At 55.9% G+C, this 13,590-nt stretch overlaps 5 protein-coding genes across 5 annotated transcripts; 2 read left to right on the top strand and 3 right to left on the bottom strand.

Moving 5' to 3' along the window:
- Window positions 1-214: 214 nt before the first annotated feature.
- A1O3_04170 (uncharacterized protein) lies at window positions 215-1,888 on the bottom strand (the record flags this gene model as incomplete). Its single annotated transcript, XM_007734300.1, has 1 exon — window positions 215-1,888. The coding sequence occupies one exon, from the start codon at window positions 1,886-1,888 to the stop codon at window positions 215-217; it is 1,674 nt and encodes a 557-aa protein (XP_007732490.1).
- Window positions 1,889-2,863: 975 nt separating this feature from the next.
- On the bottom strand, window positions 2,864-5,090 carry A1O3_04171 (uncharacterized protein; the record flags this gene model as incomplete). Its single annotated transcript, XM_007734301.1, has 5 exons — window positions 2,864-2,916; window positions 3,103-3,674; window positions 3,907-4,409; window positions 4,576-4,680; window positions 4,806-5,090. 5 exons carry the CDS (start codon window positions 5,088-5,090, stop codon window positions 2,864-2,866), a joined length of 1,518 nt encoding a protein of 505 aa, XP_007732491.1.
- Window positions 5,091-6,723: 1,633 nt separating this feature from the next.
- Window positions 6,724-7,584, top strand: A1O3_04172 (uncharacterized protein; the record flags this gene model as incomplete). Its single annotated transcript, XM_007734302.1, has 1 exon — window positions 6,724-7,584. One exon carries the CDS (start codon window positions 6,724-6,726, stop codon window positions 7,582-7,584), a length of 861 nt encoding a protein of 286 aa, XP_007732492.1.
- An 881-nt stretch (window positions 7,585-8,465) lies between these two features.
- On the bottom strand, window positions 8,466-11,178 carry A1O3_04173 (uncharacterized protein; the record flags this gene model as incomplete). The annotated part of the gene is made up of 5 exons (XM_007734303.1): window positions 8,466-8,522; window positions 8,682-10,166; window positions 10,295-10,326; window positions 10,400-10,640; window positions 10,759-11,178. The coding sequence occupies 5 exons, from the start codon at window positions 11,176-11,178 to the stop codon at window positions 8,466-8,468; spliced, it is 2,235 nt and encodes a 744-aa protein (XP_007732493.1).
- An 851-nt stretch (window positions 11,179-12,029) lies between these two features.
- A1O3_04174 (uncharacterized protein) lies at window positions 12,030-13,231 on the top strand (the record flags this gene model as incomplete). Its single annotated transcript, XM_007734304.1, has 2 exons — window positions 12,030-12,628; window positions 12,820-13,231. 2 exons carry the CDS (start codon window positions 12,030-12,032, stop codon window positions 13,229-13,231), a joined length of 1,011 nt encoding a protein of 336 aa, XP_007732494.1.
- Between the last annotated feature and the right edge of the window lie 359 nt (window positions 13,232-13,590).

The raw sequence follows: 13,590 nt of genomic DNA on the forward strand, positions 1-13,590 counted from the left end.
CATCTGCACGTGATCAGCTACAGCACGTGACCCACGCTGTGCTTGGCATCTGCACACCGAGACCAGGCTGAGATGGGAGATGGGATATCCTCATTGCAGCCTGAGTCCAAGTTGCAGCCTGGCCGTCACCGTCACCATCACGGCCTCTTGAATGCCTGTGTTCCTACAGCCACCTCGGATGGCACCACTGACGCGCTCTCCGTGGCCTCGTCCTTCAATCGTCCCTCGTCCCTCGTTCCACCGTGAATCCTTTCCAGGAATCCAAAGCCGCATTGATGGTCTTACCATAGACATTCACGCCGCCCAGGTACAGTAACAGCTCTCTCGGCTTGCCGGGCACGTTAGCTCCCATGTACCACGAATCGGCCAAGGGATACAACGTCTTGTCCCCGATCTTCTTGACTTCATCGTACCACTCCTCCGCGGACGCCTCCGGGGCGTCGATCGCCACGATGCCCTCGCTGCGGAACTTCTCCAGGGCACTGGCGATCCAGTCGACTTGGATCTCGATAATAGGCGGGCCATTGGAAAAGGACGTCGGGGCTTGTGGGCTGTACACCATGAACAGGTTGGGCATGTCAGGGATCATCAGACCCAGATACGTCCTCACCCCGTTCTTCCACTTCTCGCGGAGAGACACGCCATTTTTGTCTTCCAGCCCCATGTCGAGCAGGCTGCCGGTGACGGCGTCGTAGCCCGTGGCGAGTAGGACGATGTCGAGTTCGTGGAGCCCGTCGGTAGTGGCGATCCCTCCTTCCTGGAACTCGGTGATGGGCGTCGCGTTCAGGTCGACCAGTTTGACGTTGTCCCGATTGATCACATCGTAGTAGTCCTGTTCCAAGCTGGGTCTCTTGGTGGCAAACCACTTCTTCTGGGGGATTGGAGCGGCAATCTGGGCTTTGACGGGATCCTTGATCCGTTGCCGGACCTTGTCAGCCCAGAACTGGTAGAACTCCTTGTTGGCCTCCTTGTCGAAGATGAAATCCCGGTAGGTGCCTTGGTTGAAGGCGAAGCCTCCACGCGACCAGCCTTCCTCCATCAGTTTTCTCCGCTCCTCCGGCGTCGATTCCCAGAAGCCTTTGGTGTGCGGCTTGAACGGGAAGCCCGCCCTGCTGTTCCGGGCGCCGTCGTACAGGAATCCGTACGTCATCTTGCTCGTTTCCTGCTCTTCCACGCTGAGCTTCCGCTGGCGCATCGGCAGCGCCACGATGGGAGTGCGGATGAAGACCGACACGTCGGCGTCTTGCTTTCCCATTTCTTGGATCAGCTGCACGCCCGTGGCCCCGTTCCCGATGATGCCCACCCGCTTTCCTTTCACGTCGAGCCCCTCGTTCGGCCAGTCCGCCGCATGCACCAGCTGGCCTTTGAATTTGTCCAGGCCTTTGAAGGCGGGGATGTGCTTCCGGTACGACGAGCCGGTCGCGAGCACCAAGTACTTGCATCGGGCGGTCCGGCCGTCTCTGGTCTTGACCACCCACTGCTTCTTCGACCTGTCATATTTGGCCTCGGTCACAATGGTGTGGAAGTAGGCGTCCTTGCTGAGATCCAAGACCTTGTCCACATGCCTAAAGTACAGCTTGAGCTCGTCGTGCGACGGAAAGCGTTCGGTCCAGTTCCAGGTCTTCCACACTTCGGGAATGGACAAGGCATAAAACGGCATTTCCGAGTCCACGCGGGCCCCTGGGTAGCTATTCCAATGCCATGTGCCACCAAACTCGGCGCCAGCCTCGAACAGTTTCGTCTTGAGGCCCAGCTGGCGAAGCTTCCACAGCGCGTAGACGCCGCCGAATCCGCCACCTACAATCAACACGTCCGTCTCCAAATCATGCTCTCCGTTCGTATGGGTCCGCTCTTGGCCCTGCACCTCGCTGTTCTCAAGGACCGGCATCGTAGAAGAGGTCTGATCTATAAAGGCCGACCGGGCAGTATAGTGTAATGTAATGTGGAAGCCGGCTCAGAGTTTCTTTCTTCGACTTGGCCGGGGTCTTGTACAGAGTACTGTAACTGCGGGCTGTCCACTACTAGTATGGACATGTAGTATCTATGTAGTACGAGTATTAATTACGTGCCAGGGGGGTGCAGTACTCCGGACTGGGCTCAGGTGCCAGGTTTCGGCAATCCCTATGGAGGGGGACAGTTACCTCGGAGAAAGGGGCCGCACAGCCTGACCTGATCTTCGCCTGGGGCCGAACTAGTATCCAGTCATCTGGTGGAGTGATGGCGCCCCGAGAAGGGGAGCTGTAAGCTGTTTGTTCCCTATACTGTACGTACTGTACATTCTTGTACAGTGCGTTGAACTGGGACCACTCAGGTGACGGCTGTACGGATATTGTATGACATGGACGTCTTTGTAGAGCTTCTCACCCCCGGCTGCCAATGCGTTACTACCTCGTATCTGATCTATGTGACGAGATATAGAACGGTGGTATATTTTGTCATTGTGGTATTTTGTCATTTTGTCATGTACGGTATGTTAGGACTACATGGAGCACGTTGTATTGGGCCTTTATAAGTCTAAATAGTATGGTCCTGGCCTTGGTGACCTGACCTCAGCTCACATCACCTCATCTCAGTCCCCTTATAGATACCGATACTCGGTGCTTGACCAAGGCAGGCTCTCCCTACAGCTCCAGACCCCCTGGGAATTCCCTTCTCCCGGATTGTGCCGTAGGACCGGACTCTTCTTCCATCTATATCTATATATATCATCTCAAGAGCATAAAGCAGCGTCTGGATGGACATGTAGCCATGCACACTATGGAACATCGACACCATCTCTCCGTCGACGGGATATGATGGGATTCACGGTTCCACCACAGCGCATACCCGTTTCATGACAGCAACATGGCGTACAGTGACTCCATTATAGCACGTATCTGTACAGCGGAGAGTAATCGCCCAGGTCCAGTAGTTCCTCTACAACAAATGAAGGAATCAGTCAGCCAATCCAAAGCCAAAGCCAAAGCCAAAGCCAAGCGTGCATTCAAAGACAGGACTGTGTAGGGTGTGGGAAGGGAAGCCGCTTAAGCATGCCAGGTTCGCGGACAGATAGATATCTCGTAGAGATTTCAAAACGTCTGAGAACTCCAAACTTCCACTTACGCTCTGTATATTTTGCCCTGACCTCCTCCTCACTCAGTTTATCCCGCTTCTCATTGGCCGTCTTATAGGCATAGCGCAAGACCAGCGTAGACAGGATCGCCACACAGACGCAGCCGAAACAGAAACCATAGCCCAACCAGTAGTGGGGGGCCTGTTTGGCGATGAAGATGTTGGAGCCGACGATGCCGCCGGCGTTGGCTAGACTGATGCCCAGGGCGATGCCGATGGACCGTTTCCACGTCGGGGCCAGGTTGTTGCCCAGCCACGAGGCCATGGTGATGACGGGCGGGTACAGGCCGGCCGGGATGAAGAACAGCCAGCCGTACGTCAGGCCGGGCAGGCGGGGATGGGGAATCGCCAACAGGCCGAGGAAGCCAATCACCCCGACCGAGTAGGGGATCACGATGAAGGGCCAGCGCGTGCGGCGTCGGTCCGCCAGCCACGAACACCCGAGCGTCGAGATCATCCCGACGAGATAGATCGGAATGGTAAGGAGCTGCGCTTGCGCCGACGTGTAGCCTAGTTCCAAGATGATGCTGGGTGCTGTGTAGGTGAAGGCATAGAGAGGGACACTGCGGGAGAAGAGGTTGGTCAGTGTGGGAGATATTGAATCAGGGTAGGGTCAGGTTCAGGGCTGGGTCAGGGTCAGGGTCAGAGTCAGGTTCAGAGTCAGGTTCAGGGCCTGCTGCTTGGACATCACATCTGCTGCCTGGGCATCTGACTGACGGCTTTGAGGATCAAAGCGGCCGGACGGTAGGGGATGATGTGATGTAAAAGACATAGATTTGATGTAAAAAAACATACGTGTTTCCCCAGAAGATAAAGACGGCAAACCAGATCTTCCAGTCGAACAAGGCCGCCCACAGAAACTTCCACTGGAAGCTTTCTGTGGTCGAGACCTTGCCGGCGGCCGTGCCGGAGTCTTGCTCCAGGCGGAACTTGATCGTCGCCTTTTCCGCCGCGGTGAGAAAGCCAGCCGTGTCAGGGGAATCCGGGAGCACAAAGGGGGTGGCCAGGCCGGCGAGCACGCTGAGGATGCCCTCCAGAATATAGATCCAGCGCCAGCCGGCCAGGTTGCCGACGCCGTCCATGTGCTGGATGCCGAAGGCGAGGAGGCCGGAAAACGCGCCAGCCAGAGACGCGGCGCTGTAGAAGAGCGCCATGCGCCTCTGCACCTCGAATCGGCAGTACCACGTCGTGACTAGGTAGGCTGCCGCCGGGAAGAAGCCGGCCTCGGTGACGCCTAGAATAATCCTGGTGGCGATCAGGCCGTGGTAGTTCTGCACAAATCCCTGACATAACATGACCTGGACAATGCATTCTTCATTAGTACTCGTCCGTATCGGTATCAGTGGCAGAGTCAGTGTCAGAATTGGTGTCGGCGTCAGAGTCAGAGTCAGACTCAGACTCGTCTGACTGAAGGGTTTCTGGTCCGGAAAGGAAGCTCCTAGGGCAGAGAGAAGGAGGACTCACCGTCCCCCATGCTGTCACAATGATGCTAATCCACCACGATGGCCGCATGAGCTTTAGAACAATGTTGCTGGGGACCTCGAAGATGGCGTAGGGGATAAAGAAGACCTAGATGCGAGATCTGCATTAGGAAAGTGCTCAACAACTTGAACCGAGCCAGCAAAGGATTTCCCTTGGACTGGAACCACTCCGGCCGGGCTCCAACAAAAACATGGCTGGGCTGCTTCTCTTACCGTCACCGCCATGTTGAACTGCGCGCCTGTCAGGCCCAAGTCGTCGTTCATTCCGGCCACTTTGGCGTTGCCGATGTTCCCTCGATCGAGGAACGAGATCAGATACAGGAAGGTCAGCATGGGCAACACGCGCCAGTCGACTCGGCGCATCAGCTTGATCGTCTCTTTGTCGTCGTAGCGCGGCTGGTTGGTCTCGTCCAGTGCATGGCCGACCAATGCCGCAGCAGTATCTGCATCTTTGGCCGCTTCTTCCATGTGCTCGAGGGGCTCTTTCTCGCCTGCCATATTGCAAACCCAGAGAGATACGTATACACACACAAGATATCTCTCACTATCTCTCTTTTATCTCACTCTGTTCTCCCGTGGACTGGGAGGCTTCCGCTTCCAGAATACCAGACCTGGCCAGACTGGATATATATGTATAGTAGTATAGTATATATGGGGATCGTTTTCTGGGGCACTTACCTACCTCATGGGGCCCCATGACACATGGAGAACGGTATACTGGAGGTGGATACCTACGTCCAGGTCCATCCATTCTGGGGTCTGGGGAGACCCGATGCCCGAGGCCCGAAATCGTAGCCGACAGTCATATCTACTATACAGTAGGCTAGACCTGACGGTAAGATGGAGTATATCTCTGGTTGTATATGTACAATACTCCGTCTCGGCGCGAGGGTGGTGCAAATTAGTCGGTCAAAATTCTGTCAAGGGAAGTCGCAGAGACGACGGGGTGTGGCTTTCGAATCAATTGGTGTACTGCAGTAGCTGTCCTACCTTAGTACGGTTCAGGGTCTTGCCCTGTTTTTGATTTTTGATCCTGGTCATGTCTGCATACAGAGTACAGGTACAGTACTTAAGTGGGCGGCGGCCTTAATACCAGTACCAGTACCCTTTGCTGTGGTGTATTTCGGTCGCCTTGGATCCTCTGGGGCTTGTCCTATGGCTTGCAAAGAAGTGCTCCTCGAGGGTGTCGGCATGTTGCTTGTTCCAAGGGAGGATGCTCACGTACTGAGAGCATATGTACGACGCCGTAGCGAGCGACCGTGCTCCGTATAGTAGTTCAGTCCAAGCAATATTATCGTGGAGGGAAGTTGAAAGAAAGATCTGTCTTGACTCGAATCTTAATAAATGGGCTGGATTTTCTAGACGACGCCGAGTCATAGGCAAGCTCGGCGTCTTTTGCACTCCTCCTTGCACATGGGACTATTAGGCCTAACATATGTTGATCGAGACTATCTATCTTACAGCATCGCACTGTCGAAGAAGGATAACATGTATTATCTCGCTGTCCCCCACTGGACGTTTCCCCTTCCCCACGAACAAACTATGCCGAGAAGGATGCGAGGCCAAGGACTTTCGCGGCCATCACGCCGTGTGGGCAGTCAGTCTTGCCCCCCCAAGCCCCCGCAATCAGGACGAGGAACCCCAGGGCGGACCAACATGGCTCTATACCGCACAGAGTAAGGACTCGGAATGGCGTGCTACTGTCCCCGAACTCGATGAATTCGGGCTTCGGGAGGCAGCCCCCCGAATCCGGGCCGACGCCGAGATCGAATCATATCGAAGGAAATGAGGGGGGAGACATCAAGACTTCCGTCATTTTCAGAGCATGCTTATCAATCGAATTCATCGCTATCTACTATTACAGAGAGGACATAGAAGTGGCTGTGAGACTAGGTACTGAGTGACAGCAGATTGCATTGGCCGTGCTTCAACACAAAACTACAAACTTCAAACTACGTGCAACGCTGATATCACTCCAGAGACAGGGTTGAATCTAGTCTTGATCGTCGATCGTGAGCGAGCTGAAGTCAGATCTTCTCCTTTACTCAGAGTTTCTTGTGACTGTACGCCGGTCGAGGCCACGTCCAGCAGAATCCCGCATCCAGCCTTCTCTGGACTGCTTTGTTCCGACATGGCGAGCACAAGCACATTCAAGCAGCTGGTTCGGTTCCAGGATGGCGAAGGCCGCATACACTACGGGGAAGTCGAGTCGGTCGACAACCTGGTCGGACAGACGGCGACGATCTACGACGGCGAGCAGCCGTGGTCGCTAGTGGCGACGACGAAGAAGGCGACGATTGCGTCGGTGCTGGCGCCGCTGGCGTCGGTGCCTCTCATCTACGGCGTGGGGCTGAACTACAAGAAACACATCGCCGAGGCGTCGTTCCCGACGCCCGAGTTCCCCGTCATCTTCACCAAACCCAACGACGCGCTGGCCGGGCCGTACGAGGACGTGCCGGTAGACCCGGAAGTGGTGGAGCTGGACTACGAGGGCGAGCTCAGCGTGGTGATCGGCAAGGACGTCAAGAACTTCAAGAAGGGCGACGACCCGCTGCCCTACATCCTGGGCTACACGGTCGGCAACGACGTGTCGTCGCGCTACTGGCAGGCGAATCCCCGGAGCGGCGGCCAGCACGGCATGGGCAAGTCGTTCGATAAGTTCGCGCCGCTGGGCCCTGCCATCGTCAGCCCGAGCGCCCCGGCCATCGCCGGCAAACTCAAGGACGGCATCCCCGTGCTGGAGCTGCAGACCCGCGTCAACGGCGAGGTGCGCCAGCAGACCAGCACCGGCGACCTGCTGTTCCTGGTCTCCGACATCCTCCAGTTTCTGAGCCGCGGGAGGACCGTCCGGCGGGGCACCGTCATCATGACGGGCACGCCGAGTGGCGTGGCCGCCTTCCTGGACCCGCCGAATTGGCTGAAGAACGGCGATGTCGTCGAGGTCGAAATCGAGGCCCTGGGTACCATCAAAAACAAAATGGTCATTGGCTAGACTAGACTAGACTAGACACATCAGCAGTATATGATATAGTATACTATCGAATCATCCTATATTAAAAACAGTATACTATACTAGTATTGTTGTCTTGGTATCTATAGATACTCTGTCATGAAGGGACCAGTATACTAGTCTTGGTATCTACTCTGTGGTTGAGCGCCAGAGCCGGAGCCGGAGCCGTCAATAATGAACAGAGACAGGGCAGATGTAGTCTTCCAAGGACGATACTCTCCTCACAGGCCTACTATATACCCACTTCCCATAACACCGACTCGAACCATACTCTATCATATGTTGTTCGTATCGGGTTTCATATCATCCTATATCCCCGGCCTCTAGCCCTACTATGTTCTATAAGCCTGATTAGGCAGGAGGACTGTGCACTGTTCACTGTTCACTGTTCAATGCTATCCCCAATAGCCTTTCACATTACTTTGCAATAAGAGAAAGACATGATACGGCGCTGCCTCCCAGCCATCTGGATACTTTTTCTGGTCTTCCTTGCGGTTGGCATTCCGGTATCTACTAAGGAACCGTTGATGCTTTCTTCGTATACTGAGCTGATCTGGGCTGGGCTGAATCGGCCTTGCATCCTTTCCAGTTAGCTGGCGCAAGCAGTCGCTGCCGCTGCTACTCGAGGCTCTCCAGCAATGCTTGGTTCAATTGCCATGACTAAAGCCATCTTTGCCAGAGAAGTGGACCGGACCGTCGGACGGAGTGGTCGATGTTTGATTGATGGGCCGGCATGGTCTGGACACTATGATGGTCTTGATCTCATTTTGATGCATGTGTCTCGTGCTCGTCTCGATGTCATTATGATGTGTCTCGTGGTGGTTGGCCGGGGTACACTCCACTCCCAGGAGACATTGTGGTGTTCAGTATATAGGGCCGGTCTCGTCCCCAGCCTCCTCCATGAAGGCGTCCCATGTCGCCTGCGGTTGTGAGTTAGAGTTGGGGAGAGGACAGTGTGAGTATAACATATAACAGCAGAGTGAGAGACAAAAAGATCGGAGAGGAGAGACGAGTAGGGAGCGATGTGAGGAAGAAATGAGAAGGCGAAAGAAAGGAGAGATGAGAAGGCACAAACGAACCCAATCAAAATCCAGATCCATAGACGACAACTCCGTCTCGAACGAGAATCCCCCGGAACCGTAAGGTGCATCAAACCAAAACTTGGGACTGGATGCTGAAATCTCCATCTCCGCCGGTGTTGCAGTTGCGGCCGATACTGTCTGGGACGATGGAGTGTCTGTGTTGGGGTGCAAGCCATTGCTACTGCCAGTGTTGGTGTTGGTGTCACTACTGCCAGATCTAGGTGGTTTACCTCTAGTCTGAAAGCCCGAGAGCATGCCGACCAGGAAGTGATGGACCCTAGCTGCCTCATCTCCGGCACCGGCACTCACAATTTCGGCCCAGCAGGCACACGAGTGCTCCAGAGTCTGCAAGAGAAGACGGCTCTCCGGAGATGAGGCGTCGGCGTCGGCGTCGGCATCCAATTCGGGGGCCTTGCGTCTCAATTCCAGCTCCAGCAGCAGTATCATGGCGGCGAGAGTGAGGATTTGCCGGGTGTGGCAGATTGCGTAAAAGGCGGGCTCCAGGGCGGTTTGGAGGGCCAGCATTCCCAAGGCAGATGAGAGACATCGCTGCCTGGAAACCCTGAAGCGAGCGTCGACTCTTGCCCGGGCCAGGAACTGCCGGTGCAGCGTACACATGCCCTTGTGGTACATGCCGAGCAGACTGAGGTTGGAGAAAGTGGCTTTGACTTTGGCTTTGGGCTGGCCAGCAGCACTGTTGTCGTGGTCTCCGCCCTCGTGCCCATGCTCGTCCTCACCGGGGGCCTGTGCCACCCGCATGTGTGGAGGAATGCTCTGATACGCGTCATGCAAGGCCCGGTCGATCTCGAGCACGGTCTCGTACGAAGCCAAAGTCGGGCTGCTGCTGAAGTCGGCCACGCGACCCAGCGCCTGGAACAGCCGGGCCTTGACAATCAGATACGTGGTCGGGGTCGGCTGGGTGAGCGGTCGCGACGGGGGCAGCACGGTAGATTCCTCCGACAGCTCCCAGTCATACAGGTTGCGCGGCTCCTTGGTATCTGAGGCAACGGCCGACATGGTGCGCGGGCAGCCGGCGAGAAACGAGGCCATGTCGTCCATGCTGACCACGGACAGCCAGATGCGGCGTCGGTATTCTGCCTGCAGCACCGAGAACGAGACACCGGGGGACGGTGACGGTGACGTGTCCGGGTCGCGGTGGTAGCCCATGTTGATGGCGGCGCGCACCACGACGCCGGTCATGATCCACAGGCCGCGGCGGTTGTCGTCCTTTCGATTCAGCTCCGCGGTCGCGTTGAAGCGCAACGTCTCGACCGTGTAGGGGAGACACTTGGCCATGTCGCCGCTCAGCAGACACTGTGCCGTCCGCGTGCGGTACAGCTGGAACAGCCACTCGGAGAGGCCTTCGTACCCACGGGCCTCGCCGTGCTGGTGGTACGCGAGCATGGTAATGCCGAGAATGGAGAACAGGAGGCCCAGCCAGATCAGGTTGGTGCGCGACGGATCTTTCCAATGTTCGTTGTACTGCGGACAGGCACAGACACAGCACGAGATCAGCCGGGCGGACATGGACATTGGATGGGAATAGAGGGAGGTAGGAGTGGAACGGAAACAGGAACAGGGATAGGAACACAGCCCACACCCACTCATACCTCGTGCATGAACGTCGGCTGATGGAGGATTGCTGGTCATTGACACAGGTCAGCACTAGGTTTATGCTCGCTGGCATCGTGGATCGGCTGTGGACATGGACTTACGAGGGATGCTAAGGGGGAAGGTATCCCTGTCAAAGAACTGGGCCACCAGCCGATCAACCTCGGGCTTGGGCGGCAGTGTCGAGAGCATCTCTACCCGTTCGATCGGCTTGACCTGGCTGAAGAGCAGGCTCGTGCCATCAACTGTATGGGAGATGTTGGGACGGAACTGGAAGTGGGAGTGGGAAGCACCCTGGTCATCCTGGCCCTGCCCTTGACTCCAGGTTCGTTTGAGCTCGTTGATCTGAATCCTCTCGTGTTAACCGGGGATGATCTTCTCTGCATGGAACGGGATGAACAAGAACAAGAGCAAGAGCAAGAGCAAGAGCAAAAGCAAAAGCACGGCACAGCACAGCACACACCTCTTGCAGCAGAGCATCGAAATCGTCCTCACTGCGATAGACCGAGTGGCCCCCATCCACATCCATTGCCGTCTTCGGCGCATCCTGAGCATCGGATGCCACCGCCACAGCGTACGGATACTGGGCCCGTCCCAGTCCCACCGCGGGGTTGGGGTTGGGAGTCGGCGTACAGGCGCCATTGACATTGGTGCTAGGCGACGACGCCGACATCGACACATGCCCCTGCTGGCGCTCGGCCATGAGCTTCTTGACCAGATGCTCCAAGTGGTCGATCCGTTGGCGCATCGCATCCCCATTGCCACTCCCATTCCCATTATTCGCGTCGCGGTGGTCATGGTCGACGGGAAGGACCACGCCCTCAGTCTCATTCTTGAATCCCGCTCCGCGGAACTTGCAGGCGGGCTGTTCACCGCGGGCCATGCAGTTCTGACAAGGTTGGTCCCGGTTACATTTCAGCCTGGGATCCTGTCAGCATTCACGTTCACGCCTTGGCCTGAAAGAGAAGCGGATGGACAGATCGTGTTGAGAGGCTGAGGCTGGTTGGGTCTACCCACTTTCTAGCGCGGCATGGGTCACATGAGAGAGGAATGCGGGTGCGCCGAACAGGCTGACGAGGCTGCTTTAGGGCCCGACCAGACGACAGAGTACCTTGGGACGGCATTGCATGTCCTGTCCTGCGAGAAGGAGTCGAGGCTAGTTAGCCCGGTCTCTCGTCCTGGTTCGGGTTCCAGTTTTAGTTTTAGTTCTAATTGCAGGAGGACAGCCGAGATAGACGCCTGAAGGTAAAGGTTTGCGATGAGGACAAGGACGAAAACGACGACAACTGAGTGAGGCACGAGCCTCGTCGGTTTTGCCTGGGACACGTGACCGTTAAGTCCACGGAGATACCAGCCTCACACATCAAGCACCAAGGGAGACGGCGGACAGCGGACAGCGGACGGGCGAAGGAGCCTCGATAGGTCCGCGGACATGGTTATCTCCGAGAAAGAGATCCGGGCACGGGGATAGATAAAGGCGTGGATGCTTTGGAAGAGAAGAAATGCACATATGTATATATATATAACTATATTCTCTTACGCTTTACAGGCTAGAAGTCAGTCGCAGCGAGACATTTATCCATCCTCACCTCTACCAAAATATTAGAGAGGTTTCCCCAGCCTCATCTACAAGTCTCACCACTTATTCTACATTCTATATAGTCAGGCTGTCCCCCCTCTCGTTGTGAGAGAAGGAAGGAGCTCTTCAACCCTACTTTGAGAATCTCAGCCACCATGCCTTCACTCAGCGACTTCCTCTACACCCAGCTCGTGCTCAGAATCCCCAAGCCCTCGGCCTCCTTTACGTCCAAGACCGTCATCATCACCGGGGCCAATGCAGGTCTGGGCAAGGAAACGGCCCAGCACATGATCCGCCTGGGCGCCAGCAAGGTCATCTTCGGCTGCCGCAGCCCGGTCCGGGGCGAGCAGGCCAAGCGGGAAATCGAGAGGCTCCTGAAATGCCGTGCGGACATCATCACGGTGTGGGAACTCGACCTCGAGTCGCCCGCATCGATTCGACGCTTCGTCGACCAGGCCAACGCCCTGCCCCGGCTGGATGTGGTGATCAACAACGCGGGGGTGCACGTCGCCAGCTACACCGTCGTCTACGACACCGAACGCACGCTGGCTGTGAACGACATCGGCACCTTTCTGCTCGCGCTGCAGCTGCTCCCGAAGCTGAAGGAGACGGCGCGGAAGCACGGAGTCACGCCGCACATGACCACCGTCTCCTCCGCCCTGTACGACATAGCCAAATACCCGGAGAGCCGTGGAGATGACATGGACATCTTTGCCTGGTTCAAGGACGAGGCGCATGTCAACTTGATGAATCAGTAAGACTGTCTATCTACCCAACCTCAATCCCGATCCTGTGCCCGAGCTATATTCCCAACCTTGTACTGGATTGCTTATGGGCTATGGCCTGTATTGCCCATGGGCTCAGCAAGGCTATTCTATCCTACCACACTGGATTTGCTCTCAACGTGTTCTCGGAAAGCTAACCAATCTGTCTGTCGGTTCCAAGATACAACCTCTCCAAGTTGTTCCAGCTCTACATCATCATCAAGCTCTCGGCGATAGTCGATCCCATCGACGCCGACAACCCCAACCCCAACCCCATCGTGATCAACTCCCTCGATCCCTGCTTCTGCAAAACAGGTCTGTCGGGCGATCTGACTGGTGCCCCCAAGGTCTTCTTCAGCATCTTCAGGGCGATCTTCGCCCGGACCGCCGAGGAAGGCGCGCGGCTGGTGGTGCAGGCGGCATCGGCAGGCCGCGAGACTCACGGACTCTACCTGCGGGCTGGCGCCGTGCAGAAATATGCCCCCATTGCCCAGGATGAAAAGAGGGTCAGCTATGTCTGGGACCAGCTCTGCCAGAGGCTGGAGAAGCTGCAGCCAGGTGTTCTTACGAATATACAGGCGGTAAAGAGTTGAGAATAGTAGTCGTGGCCGTGGTTCTCTCCCTTGTTCTATTCTTTCTCTTTCTCTTGCAGGCATCATCTACATGTACAATACCTCTCAATACTATTACTTGTTGTGATTGTCTATACTAAATCTAAATTCTTACCTCTCTTCTTCAATGGCTCTGACACCGCTGTCCTATCTACATCATACGAGTTACTTGAGATAGAAGTATATCCCAGTCAAGCTCAGAACCCTCCATTTCTTGCTGGCCGTCAAGCTTGGGAGTGCATTATTGCATCCTGTACTTGGGTCCTTCAGCAGGATCCATAGCTGCAGTCCATCGATCAAAAATCTTCTTTTGCTGTTTAAGACCTGCAGGATCCTTTTGT

Source organism: Capronia epimyces, assembly GCF_000585565.1.
Source record: "Capronia epimyces CBS 606.96 chromosome Unknown aczIQ-supercont1.3, whole genome shotgun sequence".
NCBI lineage: Eukaryota > Fungi > Ascomycota > Eurotiomycetes > Chaetothyriales > Herpotrichiellaceae > Capronia > Capronia epimyces.